At 57.1% G+C, this 25,299-nt stretch overlaps 1 protein-coding gene and 1 long non-coding RNA gene across 4 annotated transcripts; one reads left to right on the top strand and one right to left on the bottom strand.

Moving 5' to 3' along the window:
• Positions 1-396: 396 nt before the first annotated feature.
• RADIL (Rap associating with DIL domain) lies at positions 397-25,148 on the top strand. Of its 3 annotated transcripts, none has more exons than XM_088063918.1 (16): positions 406-491; positions 4,185-4,375; positions 7,375-7,933; positions 13,356-13,651; positions 14,681-15,334; positions 15,504-15,541; positions 16,533-16,693; positions 17,338-17,450; positions 18,271-18,508; positions 18,926-19,098; positions 19,379-19,529; positions 19,796-19,986; positions 20,810-21,197; positions 21,281-21,420; positions 22,166-22,305; positions 22,874-25,148. In XM_088063918.1, exons 2-16 carry the CDS (start codon positions 4,340-4,342, stop codon positions 22,977-22,979), a joined length of 3,384 nt encoding a protein of 1,127 aa, XP_087920044.1. In that variant the 5' UTR covers positions 406-491; positions 4,185-4,339; the 3' UTR covers positions 22,980-25,148. The 3 variants fall into 3 exon arrangements, with proteins under 3 accessions (XP_087920046.1, XP_087920044.1, XP_087920045.1); XM_088063919.1 differs by having other exon boundaries at positions 421-491; positions 4,271-4,375; XM_088063920.1 differs by lacking the exon at positions 4,185-4,375 and having other exon boundaries at positions 397-491.
• LOC148182938 (uncharacterized) lies at positions 4,276-7,374 on the bottom strand. Its single transcript, XR_015774076.1, has 2 exons — positions 5,802-7,374; positions 4,276-5,233 (listed from the first exon to the last, which is right to left on the bottom strand). It is a non-coding gene; the product is annotated as an uncharacterized LOC148182938 (long non-coding RNA).
• Positions 25,149-25,299: the final 151 nt, after the last annotated feature.

Here is a 25,299-nt window from a genome sequence, read left to right as displayed (position 1 = left end):
CTGTCAGTGGGAACCCATTCCCCCTTGTCCTGTCACTCCATGCCCGAAGTCCCTCTCCATCTTTCTTGGAGTCCCTTTAGCCACTGGAAGAGGCTCTAAGGTTTCCCTGGAGCCTTCTCTCTCCATCCTGATCACCTCCAGCTCTCCCAGCCTGGCTCTATAGGAGAGGTGCTCCAGCCCTTGGAGCATCTTCACAGCCTCACTCCAGCAGCTCCACATCCTGGCCTTTCCTACACTCCGACCCTTCCCCAAATCCTGACTTTTCCCAGTACCGACCCTTCCTACATCCTGACCCTTCCCCATTCCCGTCCCTTCCCCGTTCCCGGCTCCCTGTCGGTGGCTGCGGGCGGTGCCGGTGTTTTCCGCACGGGGGAGCCGCAGCCGCGGTCGCTCCGCCCCGGCGGGACGGGACCGGCCCGAGGTCCCCGCCAGCCCCGGCGGCTCCGGGCGCTGCCGCGCCGGGGTCGCGCCGAGCCTGCCCCGCTCCGACGGTGAGTACCAGGGTCGCGGGGGGAGAGGGAGGACCCTACCCCAGGGACCCCCCTTTCCTGGGGGGCAGATCCCCGCCGCTGTGTCCCCGGACGCCCTCGCTGTGCCGGGCGGGAGCGTTTGTTTCTCGTCCCCTGGGAAGCGGAGGCGGGAGGAGCGCGGAGGTCGGGGCTTGTCCGGTTGCCGTGGGAGACCCGCGCTGCCCGCGGAGCCGCACCGGGCACGGCCGGCGGTGCCGGGACCCGCAGCGCCCGACGGTCCCCGTCCCATGGGCCGGGAGCCTTCCCCACGCTGCCTGTCCCCGGGGATCCGTGTCCCATCGCACATTCCTCGGGATCGTCCCCGTTCCATCCCCCTCGGGCTCCTTCTCCCCACTGAACTCTCCTTGGAATCCTCGTCCCAATTCCATACCCCTCAGGATCCGTCTCCCCACTGCACGCTCCTTGGGATCCCCCTCCCAGTCGCATGCCCCTTGGGCTTCTTCTGCGCCTTGCACATTCCCTGGGATCCTTTTCCCCATTCCAGACCCCTTGGGATCCTTCTCCCCGTTTCGTGTCCCTTGGGATCCTTGTCCGCTTGCACAGCCCCTGGGATCCCGCCGCTATCCCTCCATTTCACCTGTATCCAGCTGCCCGCCGCTGCGGTGGCATCCCAGGCCGTGGCAGGGAGCTGCTGAGATGATCTGTGCCCCTGTGAGGCTGGAGCAGTTTTATGCTGAGCTGTAACTTCAGCAGAGAAAACTCAGGGGAGTTTGCTACTTTGCTTGGGAAGTGCTTATTTTCAGCTCTCTCCAGGACCAGTTAATTATCACTGGAAAAAAGAAAAAAATTATTGCTAAGATCTTATAATTAGGCAGCCTACGGAGACTGTGGAGCTCGGGAGGCAGCAGAAAGCAAATGCTTTTTGTGCAGTGTTTCTGGGGTGTGTGGATTGAGCTGCCCGGGCACAGGGCTGGCATTTGCGCTGGTGCGTTACCGGAGAGCTGGTGCACGTTGGCGGCTCCCTGCAAAATAATTACAGGGAAAAACAAAACCAAGAAAAGAAAACCTGCTGAAAGGACTCCCGTTGTCCTTGTGGAATCAGGTCCCAGGCTGTTACAATGTTTGTGGAGCTATAGATGCCTTTGGGACAAGCTGTTGGTGTTTGCGGGACCGGGGCTGCGGGGTCCAGGCTGCTGCGGGGTGCCTGCTGCTAATAATAACGTGGTAAGGAGTTTACCCACCCTGATCCGGCTAAAGACGGCACCGGGGCAGGCATGGACATCATCAGCCTCCGGTCTGCCCCTAGATTAGATGGATAAAACTCGCACAAGGAAAGGCTAGGCTCTGGAGCAGAGACTTGATCCTGACGGGAACAGAGTGGGGGGCTCCGCTCAGGGGTTTGGGTTTGCCGAGACGGGATCTGCAGAGGGGCAGGATTTGGAGTCCAGGGCAGGATTTGGAGCCCAGGGCAGGATTTGGAGCCGAGGAGCGCACGTCAAAGCCACCGCTGCCAGGGCGTTCTCATTTCCTTTGCTCTCCGAGCTCTAATTTGTTCCACATTGCAGTGCCGGAGCGGCCTCTCCCTCCACTTGCAGCATCCAAGCTGCGGTCACTGCCGTTAGTCCGAGGCTGCCACTCCAGCGGTTTCCATAAAAAAAAATAAAAAAAAATAAAAGAAAGGCAGAAAAAAGAAAAAGAAGGGGGAAAAAAACAAAAAAAAAGAGAGAAATTTTTCAAAGATCTGAGGAAACAGCTTTTCTGGTTCCTGTTCTGGAGTGGTTATAGCTGAAATCTCACCACCCATCCATGTGCTGGGATGAGCCCCGGGGAAATTCCAGATGATTAAAAGGTGTTTTAATAGTGTTGTTGCTCTTCCCAAAAGGGAATAAGATGACCTGGTAGCTACAGGTTGATTGGCTTGATAGCATCCCCTCGGGGTTAAGAGGGAGAAACCTGGCTCGGGCTTGAATTGATTAAAGACTTCAGCACCAGGAATAAATTCCTGCCATCCAACGTGGCTATATGGAAAATAACTCCTGGCAAGTAGAAATTATTTCAGTCTCCAACATGAGAGGTGACTCTCTGGCTGTAATACACTTCTGAGAAGCATTTGAGTTATGAGAGGTGATATTCTTGTAAAAATCTGCACTTTCCAGTATTAAAAAAGTCAATCCAGTCCAGTATTTAGAGCTGACATTGTACAGTGTCAAGAAAGCTGGTATTAAATAAATGTGATCCATTCTCAAGGCAGTTATCAGGGAGATTATCACTGCTGGGCACTGCCAGCTGGTAACATGGGCTTGGTGTTTTTGTCACTAATCTGGAAGAAAGGAGATAGAAATGATTTCTGGAAAAACCTGGATCTGACCCAGAGCAGCTGAGTGTTAATGGTTTGTACAAATCTGGGTGGTAAGCTGAGAGAGCGAAAGGCATCCTAACTGGAGCAGAATGGAACATGGAAATCTTTTACACCCAAAAATAATAGCTGTGGCTGTATGTGGTTTCCTGTCCCTAATCTGGATGGTGAATTTTCAGCTGGAGCTGCCTGCAGATGCTGGGAGAGGGAGCACAGGGGCTCACCAGGCAGCAGTTTGGGAGGTAGCTGCCTGTCTGTCCCCATTTCTGCACCAGAGAATTGAAAATTTTCAGGATAACATGGAATTTTCTCTGGGGAAAAAAAAAAAATAGCAGTTATTTGCATTTCTGGTCAGAACTAAATTTGGGCTTATGGCAGCTCCTTCTCAGCAGAGGAGATGTGGAATCCCAGGGGAAGGGACCAAGGGGCTGCAGAAAGGGTCTTACAGCTGGAGAGGAGGGAGCCATCCAGTGAGTCCACTCATAAATCAAATCAAAGAGGAAAGAAGAGGGCTTGGCAAAAGCATCTAAATACTCTTGCAGAGAAAGAAATACACAGTAGCCAAAATCTCGTTAATTAAGCTGAGAAAAGATGGCAAGAATCAATATCTGGCAGCTGAGGGCAGGCACGTTGGAAATAAGGAATAAATATTTTACCAGGAGGAGTGATTAATCATCGGAAGACACGTGGAGCAGCAGAGGTGGGGTCAGCACCTCTTTGCCTTTTGCATCACCACTCGCAGTTTCTGCCACAGCCCTGAGGCTGGGCCAGCAAGAGGGACTGGATCGAACCACACTGAGGCCCTGATTAGGTGATTTAATTAGAGGATGATGCTTTTATCTTTAATCATGGTGGAACCATGGAAAAGAGTAGTTCTTGTGCCCTGATGGCTCTTTCCCAGGAACACTTGGCAGGGGCTTCTTTTACCTTTTCTCTTGGTCACCAGTGGTTGTATTCTCGCAGATGTGTGGTGGGAAGGTGAGGGGACAGTGCTGGGTGGCTCTTCTTGATGTCCAGAAAAACAGGCTGAGATTCAGGGAGACAAATCTCAGTGAGCACCCAGCACGCTGCTCACTGCTCCAGGGCTTGCTTGTCCACCTGTGGGTCAGAGCATCCCCAGCCTGGCATCCCTGGGGACACATGTGCTTAGGAGAAAGAGATAAAGGCCACGGGGCTGTTGCTGGTTCCATCTCCTCCCCTTCTCCTTTCCTTTCTTTTCCTCCTGCTTCCTCTCCTTTCCTTTCCTTCCTCCTGCTGTTCCCTCCCGGTCTCCCACACGATGGGGTAGGTGCTGTTGGTTATAGGGGGTATAGATGTGGTTCAGTAGCCCACGTGCAAACATCAGGACCGTGTTGCAGAACCTCTGAGCCTTCCAAACCCACAACACTGCGAGCAGCCGATGTCCGTGAGCAGCCCAGGACCTCTCCTCCTCTTCCTCTCTCAGAAACGTGACAGACGCCTGCCCAGGATGATGCACAACGAAGGGCAAAGATTGTTTTGAGAAGGAGGATGAATGGAAGGGAAAAAGGCACGTGAGAAGGATGGCAAGGTAGGGAGAGGCTTTTCCTGAGCGCTGGGTGGGGGCACTGGGAAGGAGCTGCTCACCCATTACGGGAGCAGGAACCTCAGGCCCGAAGGAAAGTCCCTGGTGGTTGCAGGGTCAGGGTGATGGAAGGACATGTGGTGGCCATGTGAGTACCAGGGCCATTTGTCACAGCTCTGCAGAGCTCAGACAGAGCTGGCTGTGGAAAATGCCTGGTTTTGGTATGGTCAGGCACTGGCTGTGCAGAGGTGAAGGATTCCTGACAGACCTCGCTGGGAGGCAATCCCAGGCTTTAATTCATGTGTGGCTCTTAGAGAGACAATGCCCTGAACGCTGGAGAAAGGGACTCGTGGGAAAGTCGGGGTCATGCTCCATAGCTGCAGGCCTGTGTCCTTCCAGGGAGCTGTCCTGCAGTGGAACGGGGCTCAGCTGGGCTGGGGATGCCCAGGAGAACGTGTCCCACTGGCCGGCTGGATGGTGTGATGCTCTTGCTGGCTCGTCCCCGGGCAGCTGGAGCATCCCCGCTCCCGCAGCAGGGCTCAGAGGGACTGCACGTACCAGAGATTTCCTCCTGGTGGGAGAGGCCGGTGCCCAGCGTGCCTGAGCGCACGGATGTGGGAGGAGCGCATTTCGTTATCACCTTATCCTGTCCATCAGAATCCTCAGGGGGATTAACACCGGCTGTGTTCAGCTGCCTCCAGGAGAAGGTTGTGAATTCTCAGGTCACCCAGGCTGGTGCCTGGTAAAATCACGCCGGTGCTGCTCTAGATGCTGAAAACTGGGGTGACCAGGCTGGCACCTCCTCCTGATCCAGGCTTCTGATTTTTTCCCCATGAAACGTCTTTCCCCTGAACTCTGTAGGAGCTGCGTTTGATAGAAAGAACAGAAAAATAGCTGAGCTATAAATAACACATTCAAAACCAGGCAGGGACCTGCAAGAAGCAAGGATGGTGTCTCTGTGATGTGGGCTTGGAGGAATGATTTTGCCACCAGCAGATGGTAAAAGGTTTCCCTTTTGTGCTGGGGGTAGTTCAGGGTGGAGGAGATTAAATCGATGAAACCAGTGATTTGATGACAAAGTTTTGTCTTTTGCATCCTTGATGACAAGGTCCTGTGGGGACTCTGGGGCAGTTTTCCTTCTGGTCAATGTTAATGAGGGCTGGCAGGGCCGTGCTGCAGCCTGGGGCAGCTGTTCCTGAGCACTGCCAGTGCCCTGACCTGCTCCCCAGGTCGGGGCTGCCGCGGCACTCCCAGGAGATGTCACACAGCAAACATCAAGGGATGTCCCCAGGGATGTCCCCAGCGGGAGCAGCAGCTCCGGACTCAGCTGGAGAGGGAGGAGCAGCAGTGTGGGGGGAGCCAGAGTCCCAGCCCCATCCCTGCCTCAGTTTCCCCACTTGCAAGGCAGGAGCAGGAGCAGGAACAGCCTTACCTGAACCCAGTGAATTGGGGTGAAGTTCTGGGACAATATAAAACACAAGGTCCTCAGCCCTGCTGTCCTGTGCCAGGACTCCTGCCTTTCAGTACATCGGGAGTCAGTTTTGGAACCAGCAGGTTGGGAAGAAGAACAAACCCCATCATTTTCATGTTCCTGGTGGGGCTGGGAAAGGGGAAAGGGGTAGCATTGCAGGATTACACAGCTCCCAGCCACCTCCTTAGCACCTGCTGCCTCAGTTTCCCCATCTGCAGGACTCCACGGGCCTCTGGCTGCGAGATGGGGGGATGCACATCCTGCAGCCAGCCTCCATGCACGGCTGGGAGGTGGTTTCTGGGTTAGAAGGTGACCTCTTCCATTAGCAGCAGGGACGCTCTTTTTTCCTGAATTAGATGGTGGTTTGGAAGCTTTCCAGGCCCGACATCATTCTGCCTGATAGCGCTGAGCTTGCTCCGGAGGCGCGGCTGTGCCCGAGCCAGTCGGGGCTGCAGCTGTGGGAGGCTGCTGGCACCTCGTGTGTCCCCACGAGGAACACCCAGATCACCCCAACTGCTGCATCCAGGCAGTTGGAAACACGGAAATATCCCCAGCTCCGATAGCTGTGGATGGGACATTTTGGGGTTTCTCTGTGTATGCAGGGAGCCTCTGCATGTTACAGATCCCGAGGTGAGGGAGATCCCAGTCCTGTCCTGATCAGGAATGCTCAGATTGTCTTTCCAGACCTCCTTGGCAGCAGGGGTGTGTTATCGGCACCTGTGGGTTATCAGCACCTGTGGGTTATCAGCACCATGCAAGCACCAGGCACTGGTGCAACCAGGATGGGATTTCAAAGCCATTGGCAGGTGGTGACAGTGACATCAGGCAGGAACGCTACCCACCTAAATCCAGAAGTGATTTGTGGCTCCCGGTCCATTCCAGGGGGTTGAGGAGCACTGGGAGCTGCCACACGGCCTTGGCCACATCTCCTCTGGTCGCTGCCCACTCGGGGCTGCCCTGGGCTAACGTGACAAGGGCAGCCTTGTCAGCGATGCCACCCTGGGCCTGAACGTCCTTGCACAAACAAGCAACAGCCAAGAGATTTGCCAGAGTCAGGACATTTTTAGAAAGGCTAATTAAAGCCCATTTTCACCCCGTGCCTCTCGCTGAGCAAAAGCATTTAGCAGTGACCTCAGAGTGAGTGAATTTGCACTTGAGCTTTCCGTTTCACCTCTAAAAAATGGGATTGCTCCGTAAACTCGTTAGTGAAAGTAACTCTGATGCCTTGGCTCCTCACCAGGATGGGCCCCGCCAAGTCCCGCTGGGCTCTGCTCTCCCCCCACTGCATTTTGCCTGAGTAAGAGGGACCTCTTGGTACACACGATGGAGAAATATGGGGCGTCTCCAAGCTGTGTTTTCAGGGGCAAATCGAGTTTTCCACTGGTGTTTTGGGTAACACAAGGGAAACGGCCCTCCCTTGATCTGTCACCTTGGAGGTGACAGTGGCTCCTCCGTGGCCACCAGCTCGCTCTCCCCTGCTGCACATCTGGCCTCCAGAGCGCTCACCTTCCCCTTTGTGCTCTTCCCTGCCCAGCTGTGCTTCATGACGACCTCTCGCACCATGTTTTATGGCCCGTCCTCCACCATGGCTCCGCCGTCCAAGAACCGGCTGAAGCGCCAGAGCCGGCTCTTCTCCCAGGTCCTGTACCGCACCCTGAGCTACAAGGACCGCGGCTCGGCCTCCGCCTCCCCGGCCGCCGCCGAGGACGACCCGGCCGAGCTCTCCACCCAGCTCTCGGCCCCTGGCATCCTGAAAATCTTCGGGGGCAACATCTGTGCGGGCACCAACTACAAGAGTGTGCTGGTGACGGGCAGCTCTGGCGCGCGGGAGCTGGTGAAGGAGGCCCTGGAGCGCTACGGGCTGAGCCAGCTCAGCGCCGGGCAGTACGCGCTCTGCGATGTCATCGGTCGCTTCCAGGGCCCCGAGAAGCAGTGGCAGACAGAGGGGCTGAGGGTCCTGGGTGACCACGAGAAGCCGCTGCTCATCCAGGACCTCTGGAAGCCCAGGGAGGGCTTCTCGCGCCGGCTGGAGCTGCGCAGGAGGGCGGAGGTGGAGGAGATGGCGGCCAGGGACGTGGACACCACCACTGCAGGTCAGAGCTGGGTGTGGGGCAGGGAGAGAGGTTGGGATGCACCCCCAGACCGGCAGCTTTCACATGTGGTTTGGGTGCAGGGGGTGGTGCAAGTGGGAGAGTGGCCACATTTCCACATTTTAGCTGCAAGGCTCCTGGGTTGAGGCAGGACTCGGCACTCTCCCGCATCCTGGGACCTCAAATATTTACCCCAGCCAGTTTAGGGGTTAATAACAAACCCTGCCCATGGCTGGGGAGCAGCAGGCCAGAGCATCAGTGCTTTTCTGCTCTTCCCATCAGTGAAGCAGAACCCCAGCTTCGTGCTTGGCAGAGCAGTGCCCTGCTCCCCTGCATCCCCATCTCCCTCTGGGTATCCCCCAGGCCTCACACCCCAGGCAAATCTGCAGGAGCAATTAAGGAAAATGAAAAGCTAATGAAGACAGAGCAATGTAGGGCAGGAGAGCCCCTGCAGCAGTGCCTGATGGAGGCCAGGGCTGGCAGGAGGAGATAAGTGCATCATTAGGAACCAGCGGGTTAATAAGCGACCCCAGCACACAGTAATGAAGCTTTCCTCCTCCCACCCTCAGATAAAAGCCCTGTGAGGATGAGGGCAGAAAGGTTTAAAATCAGATTTTTACTTGTACAGTGTGCTTGCTGGGTCAGACCTGCTGACAGAGGGGTCTGGACCAGGCTCCAGAAGTGTCAGCCACAGGGTTTTGCTGGGATGGGCCCTGAGCGTGCAGCAAAAGGCTGTTACTGTCAGAACTAAACTGATGGTGATGCAGGATTACTCTGTGTGCTTGGCAAAGAAGAGCCAAGTTTCTGCCCCACCAGCAGCAGAACAAATGATCCAACCTGTCCCACACCAGGGGGGAGCTCCTCTCCCACCCACCCTAACAAAGGCTGGAAGGAACTCGAGCACACAGTGAGGGAATCCAACCACAGGCATTCCAGGGAAGAGCAGAGGCAGCTGGAGCCTGCCCAGCTGCAATTTTCAACTGGGATTTCACCTGGTACTTGAGGAGACAGGGCTGCCTCCATCCTCACCATGTCCAGTCTGTGGCTGCTCAGGGAGGAAATGCCACAGGTGGACACAGAGGTGGCTCCTGCCAGAGCCTGGGCCAAGGAGGTGGATGCTCTGCTGATCTCTTCAGCTCTTTCTCCAGCCAGGATCAGAGAGATGTGAAGCACTTTGGGAGAGCAGCGACTCTAAAAACAGCTTCAGTTGAATAGAGGGAAGGGCAAGTGCCCAGTGTGGTGGTTGCAGCACACGGTGGGCAGCACCACGTGGCAGCTCCCTGCCAGAGCCCAAGGTCACATCCACTTGGCCTCAAATCCTCCCCCTCAGATGCAGAAAACAACTTTCCTCCCTGTGACCTGGATCCTGGGTGGGATGGGAGCCGTGGGAGGGCAAGGCTCCCACACAGGCAGGGGGAGCAGCAGGGTCTGGGCTGCCCAGCAAGGGTCAAACTGGCCTGGGACTGGCACCCTTTGGTCATTTCTGATGGAGGAGCAGTTCCTGGTAGGATCCTGTGCTCTGGATCTGGAAATAAGCCCGTTATGCTTTCGTTATCACTTCATTTGTTTCAGCACTCCTGGGTGGGGCTGTGGAAATTCCTCATTTTTTAACCTTTGGGCATTTTCCATAGCTGACCAAGCTCTTCCAAGACAGAAGCTACACCCAGTCAGGCTGTCTGCTCTGCAGACTACACAGCCATAGCTGCCTCACCTGGTAAAATCTCACTCCTGCAGCCCTTTCTTTTGGTGGCCCCAGGGGCTCTGTCACCAGTCTCACCCTGTGCTGGTGGCCCTGGGACCCCCCTTTCCTGCCTCATCTGCAGACTGCCAGGAATGAATGTGAGTGATGCAGCCTGTGACTCAGCACCCCAAAAGACACAAAACTCCTGCTGTGGGGGGTATTGACTATGAGTGCCCTCCACCAGGGTCACCCTTGTCACCAGGCTCAGGCTGGCAGAGGTCCCCATGCTGAGCAGCAGCTGCCTGCCCAGGGTGGTGAGGCACTGGCATGGAAAACACGACATCTGTGCAAAAATAAAGGGACTTTAGGCTTGCAGCTCCCTCAGAGAAAAGCAGAGGGGTGCTCAAATCATCTCCAGGGCAATACCTGTAGGCCTTTCCCCACACAGGCCATTGCTGGAGCAGCAGGACTGGGATGGCTGGGACCACTGGGGTCATGCAGGTGCATCACTGGCGGGGGGAAAGGCTCCTCATCCATCCATAACCTGTCAGCAACTAGCTTAAGGTTTTATCTGCTCAGTTACCCATTATCCTAATTAGTTTATTAGCTGCTTCCCAGTGGGGAGGACGGTGCTGGCTCCTCATTCCGCTAATTAGCAGCACAGGTAGAGCCCTTCTCTCCCTGCTACCCTCAGCCCTGCTCCTTTTGGGGAGCACAAAGGCAGCAGTTATGGAGGTGTAGGGAAAACACCCCCAAACTGTGGGGTGCTGGAGGGAGGTGCAGCACTTGGCATCTCAGTGCGATTCATTTTCCAAAATAGCCCATTTTGTACCAGGTCCCATCCTAAGTGGAGCTTTCCCAAGAGGCTGGAGGCAGAACTGCACACACAGCTCCAGAAACTTGGGATTTAAGCCTGTTATTCTCAAAGATGCTCTGGCAAGTGCCTTTGAGGATCTGGCTTTGATATACCTTAGCACAACTGCATGCAGAGAAGATTCCCTGCAGAGTCTGCTGAGCAATTACATTAGGAAGGACTAGCCTGGTCTTAGTCCCTCCTGGGTACCTTCAAAGCATTTCTTCTTTCCTGGGGCCCACGGAGTTATTTGTTGATTTATTTCTCAGCCAGGAAAAGCGAACCTCTTTCCTCAGCTGAAAAAGAGGCAGATCCCAGCCAAGATCCCAGGCACCACAACTAACAGCTTTCACCCTGGGTTGCAGGATGGGTTTAGAGGCAGAAGTTTGGTGGGGTCTGGTGGGTGCTGCCCACGGGGTGCCCAGCTCTCCCCAAGGATGAGATCCAGGCCTGTGTTAGGATCTGATTAGTGAGAGATGCCTCTGCCTCAATTGAGGTGCAAACGAGACAAATGCTGAAGTAAATAATACAGATTTTATTAGCAATCAGTGTGAGGCAGAGACAGAGAAAGAAAGAAAGAGAGAGAGGGAAAAGAGGGGGGACAGAGAGAGCACACATGTTTTGAGCTGGTGGTTTCTTGGGTTGGTGGTTTTGATTCTCCCCCTGCTAGAATTGCCTCTTACCCAGTCAGGGCTGATTCAGCACAGTTGCTGAATTGCTTCTATTAGTTTCTTCCTTATCTTGGGAGTTCTGCCAAATGTCCTTGTGGCCTGTAAATTCTGTATTCTTTGTGCCCACTATCAGTGGTACATCCTTTTTCCCAAGTCTTGTTAACCTCCCCCTTGGCCTGAGATCATTGGAGCTTGTCTAGCCCTAAACTTTAACAAGGCCTAACACCCTGACAGCAGAACCCCCTTTTCTACAGTCCAAATCCTGGCTATCCAGGGAGCAATGTAATATTTGTGGATGCTCTTTAACTCCTTACATGCTGTTCCCATCCCAATCTCCATGTGGATTCAGCAGCTGCTGGCTCTGCCCTGGTCACGCTGCACTGGAGATGTTCAGACCAAGTTTTGGGTGGGGTTACCTGCACCTGCTTGGGAGGACAAAACAGTACCAAAGGATGAAAAAAACCTAACCCAGTTTTATGGAGGGACTTTGTTATGCTCAGGAAAAGAGCTGTGTTTATCTTTCCAGCTCAGTCCCGGGGATAGTGGGAGCCTGTGACGGGGGCTCTATCGGCAGGGAAAAAGCAGCTTTTTCCTACACAAAATAAATACAGAAGTTTCCTTTCCTCTTGATAAGGGGCTGGTGATGGCCTGTCTCTGCAGGCAGTGGGACCCCAGTCCTGGCAGGCCTTGCTCTGTCCCACTGAGCTCAGCAGAAACTGCTCCCCAGGATCCGGCCCCACTGCTGCCTGCTCCCAGAGGGATCTGCGTTGTCCCAGCCGTCCTTCCTCCCTCTGGCCCATTTCCACACTGTGGGTTGGGGTCAGGGCTCCTGGGGGGAGCTGAGCTGTCCTGCAGACACATTTGGGGTGGCCTTTGGCATCCCCAGCAGCGCGGCTTGGGTGGGCTCGTGGTTCTCCCTGGATGTCCCATCCGTGCCGTGGCCGATCGCCTTTTTAAGAAGGACACGGGGCACGGGACTTTGGGGTGGCTTTGACTGTGCCTTGCCCTAATCCCAAGGCATGTAAACATCAGGGGCTATTTTCTCCCTATCCCATCCCCCTCCCCATCCCCATCTCTTTGATTTTCCCAGCAAAGGAGCGCTCCATTTAAAACAAACAAACAAAAAAATGTATTTCTGAACCGGCAGCCCATTCCTCACCAAATAAGGCAGATGATTTTTTAATTTTTTTTTTGGGTCTGAGCTTGTGAGTGTCCCTTTAAGCAGCCCCGGGCACTGGGCTCTCTGCCGTCCCCAAATCCCTCCGGCTGTCCCCAAACCTCACTGTCCAAAGCCTCCTCCCCGGTCAGCCGAGCCAGGAGCGGGGCTCTGGCTACGGTGCTGCACCGACAGCGCTGCACTGCTGCTCCTGCAAGCAAATCCTTTAGGTTTTTCCCCCTCTCTTCGTCCTCCCCGAATGCCAGGAGGCTCCCAGGACGCTGCCCAGCTGAGGTACGAGCATCGCCCCTCGGACACACAACTTCCCATTTCTCCTGCGGAGCTCAAGCCACGCTTGCAGCGCGGAGGGACCCGCGGGGACCCCCCGGCTCTGGGGGTGCCATGTGAGGGGCTGCTTTTGCAGCTCGGCCAGGCCTATTCATTCACTCCGGCTCCCGTTTGTCTCACGGAGAGACAGCTCTGCCCGAACTGATGCTTGGGAGAAGTTAATTACAGCCTGTTCCTGCTGCAGCCGGGCTCCACTGCAGCTCCCATGCCTGGCTGATGCTCCGGGGAATTAGGGGGGGCGTCCCTGCTGTTCCCACTTGCTGCTGGCGACCGAGTGCCGAAGGGCTGAAAGCCGAATCCGGGCTTTTTCTTCTTTTTTTTTTAGCAAAGATTGAGTGAAATTTCTTTTTCGGAGGGACTTCCTCTCCCCCCAGCCCTGCAGTGTGGCCAGGGCAGATGGGGGATACTATGGACCGGCTGCTCTCCATTCAGTGAGGTTTGGGGGGCCAGGGAGGGCTGGGACATCCCCTTTTCTAGCGGTGGCATTAGGACACTAAACTCTCCGCGCCGGTGCCTTGGCGTCACCTTTCGGGGAGGGCAAAGGAGCAGGGACATCGAGGCAGGGTGGGTGCGCAGCGCCGGGAGGGCTCCGGCTGCTCCATCCCCGCTCGGAGCCGCAGCATCCCTCCGGCCGCGGGGTGCTGCGGAGGGGCGGGGGTGCTCCCGGGGGGGCTGCAGGGGCTGAACGCCGCTCTGTCTCCCCCCCATCCCCGCAGGCATCAACGCCCAAGCGCGGAAGCTGCAGCGGCACCGGGCGCGGGGGGCCCGGCGGGCGGCGGGGGCTGAGCGGCGCGGGCCCCCCCCGGCCCTGCGGCGCAGCCTCAGCGAGACCAGCCTGGGGACCCCGGCACGGCGGGCAGGGAGCGGGGCCGGGGCCGGGGCCCGGCTCCAGAGGCACTGCTCCACCCTGCCCGGCAGCCCGGCGGCGGCGCGGAGCGGCGGCAGCAGCATGCGGTACTCCCTCTACCAGTCCCCGCACCTCCTGCTCCTGCAGGGCTACAGCCAGCAGCATGTAAGCACCGCGCCGCCTCCTGCGCACCCCCCCGCTTCCCTCCCACCCCCCAAAGCCCCGGGGAGCGGGGCTGCTTGCATGGCCGGAGCTGCTGGGGTCGAGGGAGGTGGTGGTGGTGGTGGTGCGGATGAGCATCCTTTAGGAAACGGGCTTGGGACTTGCAGCAGTGTCCTCAAGTCTGTCCCCAGCCTGTCCCCAAGTACGGGGGACACGGAGGCAGGAGCCGTGACCCCCTGCGATGCCCCAGAGGGATGCGAGGTGATCCCCGAGCAGCATCCCTGCCCCGGCCCGAGGGAGCCCTGGTTCTGCGGGTGGTGGCTGAGCTGCCCCGTCCCCTGTCCGGCTGCTTCCTGATGGGGGATCAGGGGCTGCAAGGAGAACAGTGCGTCTGCTGGAGGCGCTTGGAGAACTGCAAAGGACAGGCTCGGCTCTTGCAGTTAATGGCTACTTTGTGCCCTTTGAGTATTCGGCTGTTCCAAGCTCCTTGGCAGGGTGACACCGGCACTGCGGGCATCCCGTAGGTGCTGCTGGGGAAACTGAGGCAGTTTTCTGGTGGTACCCTGAGCTGCAGGCAGGCTGCAGGGAAAGGCAGGGCCGGGGTTGGATGCTCTGACCGGGGTCCCACTATTCCCCCGGGCAGGGGTTGCAGGCATCGCTGCAGTCTGGGGGGAGAAGGTGAGAAGGAAAAGCAGCTGCGGAAGGGATGAGGAGAGGTGGAAGGAGGGCTCCTTCTGCCCAAAGCAGCCCCATTTACTGCATGCCCAAAGTCCTTGTACCCGTTTATTGGTGTGCCCAAGGCAGGGATCCCAAGGCCAAGGCTGCTGTCCTGCTTGGCAGCGAGGAGAATAAAAAAAAAGAAATGTTTTTGCCAAAAGAAATGTTTTTGCCATGCAAAGGTGCATGGGGGACAGCTGGGGACAGCGAGGGGACAGCTGGGGACAGCGGGAGGCTGCAGCACTCACTGCATGGCAGGGAGGACGGTCCTTTCTCCCCCCTCCCCGGTTCATGCTGCGTCTCCTCGCTTGGCAGGACAGCCTGGTTTACCTCCTGAACCGCGAGCAGCACACGGTGGGCCAGAGGACTCAGGCGAGCAAGCCCAGCATCAGCCTGTCGGCCCCCGACATCCTGCCCCTGCACTGCACCATCAGGAAGCTCCGGCCTTCCCGGCATCGCTCCGAGGAGAAGCTGGTGCTGGAGCCCATCGCTGGCGCTGCCATCTCTGTCAACTTCTCGGAGGTGGCCCGGACGGTGGTGCTGCGGCACGGGGACCTGCTGTCCCTCGGCCTCTACTACCTGCTCCTCTACAAGGACCCCATGAAGGCGCAGCCGCTGCCGGCGCAGACCCTGCTGAGGCTGCGAGCCCTGCACCCCGAGGGTCCCCACGTGTGCGGGGCGTGTGGCAGCCTGCTGAAGGACAAGGAGGCTGCCAAGAAGAGGGGCCCCTCGCCCGCCGGTGGCCCCAGGACACCCCGCAGGAAGCTGCAGCTGGAGTTCGAGCCGGCGGCCGAGGACGTGCTCCTGCGGCGCATCATGACCCTGATCGAGCCCGGGGGGGACGACCACAAGCTGACACCCGCTTTCCTGCTCTGCCTCTGCATCCAGCACTCGGCCACCAACTTTGAGCCAGGAGACTTCGGGCAGCTGCTGCTCAAAGCGGCCAAAATGATCCAGAGGACGGTGTGGGTCAGTCAGCGGTGGGACGGGGTGTTTGTGGGGTGGGGGTGTTGCTCAGCCCCTCCCTGGGGGGATTCTCAGCCTGGGCTCTGGTGGCAGTGAGTGCTGATGGGGCTGATGCTCGGGCCACCCCATCCCGCTGGTTTTCACCGTGATTTCCCCTTCTCTCCCTGCCCAGGAGCGGACGCGGGAGCTGGCTGAAAAGCAGTCTCAGCAGTAAGTGTGACCCTCCTTGTTCTGCCTCAAAACAGGGAGAATTCAACCTGGTTCTTTCTCCATGAGTGAGGGAAGTCCGTGGCTGGTAAACCACACTCCCAGCCTGTCAGCAGCGATGCATGATGGGTTTTCCTGCTACATCCCACACATTCTGCTCTCTGGTCCTTTAACCACAATGCCTGCACAGAATGTCTTGGTTTGGAAAAGCTCAGGAGAGAACAGGACCTGCAGCAGCTCTGGGGTTTTCTCTCATCCAAGATCTGGCCAAGGCTTTGTGGCTTCATCCCTGAGTGATAGAGTAGGAATGTCCCTTATGCATGAGCCTGACCTTCCTCATGCTGGAAACCCCTCAGTGGAGCTGAGAGGGAGCTGGCACTGCATGTGTGCATCCAGGGGTGGTGACACAGCATCCCAGTGCCATTCTGGGACAATCACAGTGGTACAAGGAGCTGTCTCCCCAGCCATTTCCAAAATGCCATCTCTAAACCAGTATCTGGAGAAACTGTTGGTGCTTGCTGTGAGCTCTCCTTTAGGATAAACTTCATGGATGATTTCCAGGCCCTTCCTATAGCAAGAAAAAGCAGTTTAGCAGTTGAGAAATTTTCGCAGATGCTTTTTATTTTATTTTTGACCAGCCCAGGGCGGGTGAGCTGAGTTTAAGTGTCCAGAGCACATACCTCTGGGGAAGGGCTGCTCTTCAGACATAAGTATTTGGCGCAGTTCATCTCTATTAGGGGAAGTCTGCCCCAAAAGTGGCATCCCACAAAGGCCAGGTGGCCTTGGTGAGCCCAGTCCCCACAGGGTCCCCTCTGCCACCCCATAGAGTGGCAGAACTTTTCCTTTGTAGAGTCCTTCTGTGGGGAGTGTTGCCTTGGGGGTGGGGGGGATGTGAAAGCTCTCTGGCATTGCCCCAGGCTGGCTGTTTTGTCCCCAAAAGCCTGAGTGGGGATGCTGAGGAGCAGCAGGTGTAACACGTGCTGTGTCTCCCCAGCCAGGACCCTGCCACCCTGTCCCGCTTCACCATCACAGACCTTCTCCCAGACCTGCAACACATCGTCTTCTGGATGGCCAATGCCATTGAGATCCTCTACTTCGTCCAGCAGAAATCACCCACCTACATCCAGAGCATGGAGGAAGAGCTGGACATCAAAGGTATGTCTGGATGCAGCATCCTGCCTGTTTTTCCAGCTGGAGCAACTCTGCTCTGCTAATCCCCAGTCACAGGTGGTGGTCAGTGCCCTCGAGATGCTCCATTAACCCTCTGTAATCCTCATCAGCAGGGACATCTCTGTGCTGTGGGCTGGGGAAATTTGTGGGAGGAGCAGGCTCACATGCTGCCGTGGTGCTGCCCGGCTGCAGAGCCAGGTTGAGTTGTGTTCACACACAAGGATCCCCTGCAACCACAGCAGCTTGTGGTTAATGACCTGGGGGGCTTTCTTCAACCTGGATTTGCAGGTAGCCCTGCAGAACTGCTCACTGGTGAGCCTGTGTTAATGCCAGCCAAAGGAAAAAAATAAAAGGTGTTAAACCAGCCTAAGAAACTTTTTGGTGTATGCAAAAAGTTAAAATGTTCTTAGGCCAGGCAGGTGCTGGAAGGAAGGCCCGAGCTGCCAGCAGTGATGGGAGCTGTGGGGGATGGCAGGTGGGAGCTGCCCCGGGCCAGAGGAGCCTCTTTGCCCTGTCAAGGGATTGCGTGGGGATGATACAAACCTGGAAATTCTAATAACCCACACCCTGGGAGCTTGGGGGCCTTGCTGCTGCAGCATTGCTCCCTCATCCTCCTCTCATCCCTGCAGGCTCCAAGGAGTCCCTGTTCTCCTCGACCATCACGGCCAGCGAGGAGGCGATGACGGTGCTGGAGGAGGTGATCATGTACACCTTCCAGCAGTGTGTCTACTACATCTCCAAGGTACAGGCCACACGGGGCCAGCACGAGCATCCCCAGGGCTGTGCAGGAGGGGTTTTTTTAAGCCTTTACTCCTTGGCAGTCGCACCACGCTGAGGTGTTTTCCTTCGGGCTGAAGTGCCCCGATTTTTGGTCGCAGCCCAGGAAAAGTATTGAATTACTGCGGTGCGTTTCCTTGTCTGCAGTGCAGCGGCTTGGGGGAGGTGTTTGGGGAGGGCTGCTTGGCTCGGGCCAGTGCAGTATAATGGTGTGATTCAGGGCGTGATGGAAAGGGGCCCCTGGACCGCTGGACCGCGAGAGCCGGGCGGCAGCAGGAACAGAGCGGGCAGTGTGAGGCACAGAAAGGCTGCCCTGTGCAGGACAGCTCCCTGTCCACTGGCACATGGGGGCTGCTCCTGAACCTCTCCAGAGCTGCACCTTCCTGCCCTGCGCCCTCCTCTTCCCTCTGCCCTGGCAGAAGCGAGTGTGAGGCACTGCTCTCCCATTTAAGCATTACAGAAAATCATCCCCATCGATGCTCATTTCTCTTTCACCCTCGTGCCCAACTGATTGGTTGCCCTGGCTCACATCAGATTTTAGCTGGCATCACACACCATCTCTTCCAGCTGCTAGAAGTGACCAACATATTAATTTTTATGACTTTTTAAAGTTTTGTACAACACTGGAGCCCATGGAGGCAGGGGGTGAATAGGAGCAACTCCTTGCTGGAGCAGCACTGGCAAGGTTTGCTTGGCTTGAGGAGCTGAAGGAAAGGCTTGGCTCGTGCAAAAATAGAAAAACCCAATAAAGTGAGTTTGCTGTGAGCTTGCTGCTCTCCCTGCAGTGTCTGTACGTGTCACTCCCTGCCCTGCTGGAGTGCAACCCCTTCCAGAGCGAGTGCCGGGAGAGCTGGAGGGGGACCCCGCCGCTGCCCGAGGAGCTCCGCAGGGTCGTGCTCATCTACCAGGCTGTGCTGGATCTGCTCCACCAGTACGAAGTGCATGCTGAGATCACCTCCCAGATGTTCGCCTACCTCTTCTTCTTCTCCAACACCCTGCTCTTCAACCAGCTCCTGGAAAAGGGTCAGTCCTCCTTGAACTGGGTAACGCGTAGGGGACTGAGTTATGGGGACACCCTTCAGTCCTCCAGAGATGGGCAGATCTCAGCATTGTTACAGGGAGGCCAAGCACAGACTCAGCTGCTAGCTCCCCATTCCCAGGAGAGACTAAACCCCACAAGGATCCCATCCCCATTCCACTGCCCCTTCTAGCCTGAGCAGAGGAGGCTAAGGGCAGTTAATAGGGGCAGCTCATTAATAAACTAGAGCAGCCTGAAGTGCTCATTAGCCCTCATTAACACAGCTGCCCCATTTTAAGTGCCAGGCAACGTCCAGCCAGCACCAGGAATTACAGGCACAGGATGTTGGGGACATTAACCCAGGGCTGGGGGACAGGGGGGGCTGTTCCCTCATATGGCTGATGGATGCTTTACCTCCTCAGGCTACTCTCTTGGCTGCTACCACTGGTCTCAGGGGGTGAAGCTGCGGGCCAGCATGAGGCTGCTCCTGGAATGGCTGCGCAGCGCTGGCTTCGAGCAGCTCTCCCAGCAGTTCTTCGCCAAACTCGCCAGCGTGGCCAACCTGCTGGCCATGCCTGGCTCCCAGCTGGTGCAGGTGAGCAATGCCCAGCCCAGGGCTCGTGCCATTGGGATAGGCATGGGCAGAAGAGCTCCTGCTCAGTGTCTGTGGGGTCCCTACACTGATGTGTCCCTTCTGTGACCTGCCACCAGCTGCCCTTCCCCAGGGTCCCAGTGGGCAGTACCCGGGAGAGGATGCTCTGGTTCTCTCCATCTTGCCTGACCTCTCCCTCCTGTGCCCCCTGCAAGCTCCTGCTCCTCAGAGGAAGCAGCTTCTCACCTCTGCCATTTGCCTCCTGCTCTGTCTCCTCACACAGATGACCTGGCCATCCCTGCGAGCCGAGTTCCCCGCGCTGAGCCCCGCGCAGCTGCACCGGGTGCTGAGCCAGTGCCAGGCAGTGATGGACATGGGCTGCATCTCAGCATGGCAGCCCAGCGAGGAGGAGAGCCCGGCCACCTTCCAGCCCGGTGAGTCCTGCTCAGCCTGCTCCAGTCACACCCAAACAGGTAATTCCCTCGCCCTTCCTGGGCAATTGGTAATAACCATACCCCGAAATTCAGATACTGCAAAGGATGCAAAGTGCATGAGGCTTTTTCTGCTGTCCCAAGTGAGGGATGCTGCTGGCTCAAGCTCACTGAATCCCTGATCCCAGTTGGGAGACTGGCTGAGAGCTGGGAGGCAGAAGTGGGGTGCAGCCCAAGTCAGTGCTAACCTGCATCCCTCTGCCTTTCAGATGAGATACTGGAGTCCTTCGACAACCACCCACCCATCATCCTGCCCAGCGGGGGCTTCAAAGTGGACCTGGAGGTGGAGACGTTGGATGACAACATCTACAGACACCTCCTTTACATCCGCCACTTCCTCTGGAGCCTGCAGAGCAGGAGCCCCCACACCAGCGAGGGGTCAGCCTCAGCACTCCCAAAGGTAGCCTGTGTCCCACAGGGGGGGTTTTCCTCTCCTGGATGGGCAGGAGGGTCTTGGGTCCCTCTACAGACCCCTCCAAGCCCAGGGCCAAGGGCTTGCTGCCCTCGCCTGCAGCCTGGACCTGTGGCAGTGCCCTCATGGAGAGCTTCTGGAAGGATTAGTGCTGCTAATCCCCCAGCATGGGGGGCAAGGGAAGGTGAGCTGGAAGGACAGGCTCTTCCCAGCAATCTTGTTAGCAGGGAGGAAGGGGAGATGTCTGTGGGCAGAGCTCCTGTTCTCCCTGTGTGTTCCCTGTCCTCCCTGCTCTGCACCCTGCCTGTCCCCAGCAGCCAGGCTTGCGCAAAAGCACTAATTAGCTAATGCCTGTAAAGCACAGGGAGGGTGATACGTGCTGTGGGTGCTAAGCTCAACTGCCATGTGGAGGCTGTCCCTCCAGCAGGTCCCCTTCTCCTGTCCCATCCTGTCCCCATTCCCTGCAGCGTGCACAGGCACCGCTGCCTCCTTCTGTCACCCCGGGGCCACATTGCCCAGCCCTTGTGGCACAGGAGGAGCTGTGCTACCCCAGTGTCCCCTTCCAGTGGGATCCCCCAGCAGAGACATGAGCAGGAGTCCTCTCCTGCCTGGCTGTAACATCCCCAGCACTGCCCTAGCCACCAAATGGGAGCTGGGAGCTATGCTGGGAAGCCAAGCCAAGCCTGGCAGTGTCTGAATTGCCGAGGCTTTGGATGGATCTGGCAGCCGGGAGAGCAGCAGGGTGGTGGGGTACAGGTAGGGAGTGAAAAGCGCACTCAGGGGGTTCCACAGCATTTTCCTCCTTCTTAAGAAAGAGGCATGCACGACGCCGGAGGTGCTGGAGGTGAGCGAGGGCCCGGTGGCCGCCCTGGGGAGCCCCATTGCCCAGGAGGATTATCGCTCCCTGGGCGGCTGTGCCGAGCAGGAGGGGAACCCCCAGCTCTGCCTGACCCCCAGCCCCTGCGAGCCCCCCACCGGCGAGCCCCAGCTCCAGGAGAAGCTCAAGCAGCTGCAGCTGGGCAGGAGCCCCGTCCCCAAGGCCGGCACGGCGCCCACAGACTCCTCGTGCCTGCTGACACCACCCACCACCCCCCTGAACTTCGACTCCGGGAGCCCGGGGTCCCCGCAGGGCACCGGCAAAGGGCCGCAGGACCCCCGGAGGAACGGGATGAACGGCACCAAGGGCAGCACCCCCGAAGGTACCGAGAGCTGGCGCTGCCCCGGGGGTGTGAGGCTGGGTTTGGGCCGTGCCAGGGCCGTAAGCCGCTCTCTCCGCTGCCAGGCTGCTCGCCGACCCCCTATGACTACCCCACGCCGGAGTCTTCCAGCCGCAGCTCTGCCACCGACGACTTCTGCTACGTCTTCGTGGTGGAGCTGGAGAGGGGACCCATCGGGCTGGGGATGGGGCTGATCGATGGCGTGGTGAGTTCTCAGCTGCTGCCCCTCACACAGCTGGAGTGGGACATGTGGGACGTGGTTTATACCCCAAGAAAAGCCAGTCAAGAAGCTGATGGCATCTCACGGGAGCTAGGCTGCTTCTCCTGGGGACAAGGAGGCACAGAGGGATCTCTCAGTGGATCTTTACTCTTAGGTCACTGTGCTCTGCATGCAAAGTCCACAGCTGTCCTGCAGCTGGGAAGAGCAAACACCCTCAGCTCTCTTGTGGAAGGAGAATGACTCAGCCAAGGTCTTTCCTCCACCCTTCAGCGGTGGCAGGAGAAGCAGAGAAGAGCAGAGAGGCTTACAGGGTGTCAAAACAGCTCCTCCCTTGCATAAGGAGAAATCTGGCATTGTGGGGTGGATCATCTTTTTAAATGGTCAGTAGGAAACAGAGCATCACCGAGGCCTGGGACAGGGTGAGCAGAGCTCCCATCCCAACACGGCAGCAGGTTAATGATGCTTTCTTTACTCTTAATTAAATTGAACAAGAGCAGATTGCCCCCACATCTCCTGTGTATAAATTGATATATAACTAAAGGATTGCATTTCCTTCCTGTTACTGTTAGCACCATCCCCATCACGTTCCTAAGCGTTTCCAAGGTCCCCTTTGCCACCAGGCTTGGTTGTGAGCCCTGGGGGAGAGTTACCCTGCCTGGGAAGCTCAGCCCTTTGGGTCACATCAATCTTTGTGTCCCTTTTTTCACTCACTGCCTTCCCCTGCCAACAGCACACTCCTCTCTGCTCCCCGGGGATCTACATCCGCACCCTGATCGAGGACAGCCCCGCGGCTGCCGATGGCAGGCTCTCCATCGGGGACCGCATCCTGGCTGTCAACGGCACCAGCCTCATCGGGGCAGACTACCAGAGGTGAGTCTCACCTCTCCAGAGGGCCTGGGGTGGTACCAGCACTGCAGGAGTTACTGTCAGGTCCAGGTTTCTGGCTGTTTTGCTGCGAGAGTTGCCAGCGCTGCAGTCCTGAGGATGCTGCGGTACCAGCAAGCTGCAGAGAGAGGAGTGACCTGCACAGGACACCAGAGAGGGGGCAAGGCTGTGGGTTTGGAAGAGGGATTATGGATCAAGAACTGGGAAGCATATATGGGAAATAAATAGAGCTCCAGAGGTGCATTTCAGCAATGCAATGCTGCAGCCCCATCCCACCCCAGGTTTCCTCTCGAAGGTGTTGGGATGGGGCAGCTCAGAGGCAGAGTCCAGGTGCCCACAGCACAGAGCAGGTTTGGCCTTGTTTGCCCTTGTCCTGGCACCACTAACCTGGAGGCCAAGCCCTCCACAAAGCTACAGGCAGGAGAGAAACAGCCCCTGCTTGTAGCCCTGAGCAGGGTGATTGGCAAAGGGGGGTGTTTAGTGAATGTCCATGGCTCAGCAGGCTCCTGAGGGAACCAGAACTCACCTCTGTCCCTGTTGCTGCTCCCTGCAGTGCCGTGGACCTCATCCGCTCCGGAGGGAAAAAGCTGCGGTTTCTGGTTGCCAAGTCGGACATTGAAATAGCCAAAAAAATCAGTTCCAGCTCCTCTTCCTCTTAGTCCTTGTGGTACAAGGATCCTTCTGCAGCAGCTTGTGGCTACAGCTCTGGTAAAGGCTGACCTCAGGGAGTCTGGAGTGCAAGAGGGAGGACCAGGACTCCACAACAGCTCTCAATGTGCTTTTGGACACTTTGCCCCTGCACTGCAGCAGATGAAAGGACACGCAAGGATGGTGCACGCTTCTCCCACTGCACAGGCTGGGAGCATAATTCCTGATCCATTGCCCACCCTCACCTGATACCCAGCGCCATCCTTCTCAAGAGTTTTCCTGTTCCTTTGTCCCCTCTGGCAGGGGGAGGGAAGGGAGTGCTCCCACCATGGGGACTTGTAGGCAGGCTCCTCTGTTCCTCTAGGCTGGCAGCCCTGTGTGATATTTTATGCTGGCATGCAGAAGGTTTGAAATACCTTTGGGTTTTGGAGAGAACACGTGGGGCAGGCCTGGGCTGCGCTGTGGCAGTGGCCACCTGAGGTGCTGGCACATCAGGCTGGAAAAGTGTGCCCAGCTCTGGGGGTGGTGAAGGCAGCACAAGCACCCGGGAGTGGGATCCCACACAGGATGCATTGCCAGGAGTTAATTCCCCTGGTGCCATACACTAGCTCAGGTGCCTTTCTGCTGCTGGGCTAGAGCCCTGCTTCAGGATGGGAAGCAGCTACAGCAAAGGGCTGACACCACCAGCAGCTCCTGTGAGAGCTCCCTGCAGAGAAGGATTCCCTTGCTCTTGCTCCGCAGATTTATTGCCCGGCTCTGGCACCACAATCCCAGCTGAAGGCTGCCAGGACTGATGGCAGAATATTCCCACAGAGAACTGGTGCCACCAGGAACCGGAGTGACCCAGCAGCACTCGGCACTGCCACCAGCCCAGGCAGACAAATGACAGCTCGGCACCATGTCCTGCTCCTCCCGCTCCAGCTTCTCCAGCCCAGGCAAGGCCAGCCTGTTTCGTGCCCTGCTCGGAGCATCTCCCAGGAGCGTGCTGCTGAAATGTCTACAGGTGATGATGGACAGCAGAGACTCCCTTTGGGAGGACACTTGTGAATAACCCAGGAACCGCTCTGCTCCTGCTGCAGACCCCCGGTGTCGGCTCAGCCGAGGGCTCAGCTCCATCGTGTGGCTGCCCGGGGCCCCGCACAGCCGGCTCCTGCCCGCCGAGTCCTCCCTCTGCTTTTAGCACCATTAACGGGATAAACCCGACCTGATTTCCGCATATAGACAGATACTGAGACCTAGTTTAGCCGAACCCTATTAAAACAGCCTGCAGCAAAGCCCTCCATCACACCCTGCCCGGTCCAGGCTCTGGCAGTGGATCAGATACTCACATGGCATCTCACAACAGTGCTCTGAGGATTGTGATGCTAAAACAGGGTTGGCTTTAATTACGCCTCGCTGCTGCAGTTTTGGTTCCTGTGCTCAGTCTTGCACGTCGCAGGAGAGAGATGTCAAAACACTCCATGCAAGGGAAATGCTCCACTACTGGATTTCAACACAGCCTGGCCTGCTTTTCTAGGCAAGAAGGACCAGGCACCTTCTCTAAGACACGAGTGCCTTGCTGCTCTGCTGGGCCATGCAGTGCTGCCCCAGCACAGACTGGGAGCAGTGCATCCTCCTGCTACTGACTCAGCTCTAACAGGCAGGTGAGCAAAGACTCAGGGCTCCTGGTGATTCACTTCACTTTCTGTCAAGTAGGTATGCTGGCCTGTCATCCTCCACAGAACTTGAAATGGGCTTCCTAAAGCCCCTGGGCAAACTGCATGCACTCCTTACTCCCCTCTGCCCCGGAGCCAGGGCATGGTGGGGAGGTGTGGTTTGCACTAGACAGTGCTGGGGCTGCATCCTGGCACGTTGCAGCCGTACCAGCGCAACCCACTGAGCACCCCTGGAGCTGGAAAACAGCCCCAGAGCTGTGTGTCACTCACAGTGCAGTCAGGTATGGAAACAGACTGTAAATAAACCCTGCTATTTACTAGTGTGCATGAGGGCTGGCTTCTCCCAGGAGGAGCAGTGGGATGGATTGACTTCCCTGTGTTAATACTGTACAGCCGAGATGTGTATAAAGCTCTGGTGCAGATACTGAGCACAGCATGGCGCCTGTCGGATACGATGGATGTTAAGAAATGCTCTGTGTCAACAATAAACTGGATCAATAAATCTCTCTAAGCCCTGCTCTGGCAGCTGTCTCTTGGATCTCTCCCTGTTCACTCCAGTGGTGAGGGCTCCCAGATGTGGTGGAGTCAGTCCTGCTTCCTCCTGACACAGGCCTTTGCCTGATCTCCTGCAAGGAGAGGCAAGAAAAGCAGCACGTGCAGGTGTAGTGAGAGCAAA

This window comes from Pseudopodoces humilis, chromosome 18, assembly GCF_049639895.1.
Source record: "Pseudopodoces humilis isolate 2021_Gansu_Grassland_sample_001 chromosome 18, ASM4963989v1, whole genome shotgun sequence".
NCBI classification, from domain to species: domain Eukaryota; kingdom Metazoa; phylum Chordata; class Aves; order Passeriformes; family Paridae; genus Pseudopodoces; species Pseudopodoces humilis.
Note: the sequence above shows the minus strand (reverse complement) of the source record. Positions and strands in the feature narration are given on the sequence as shown.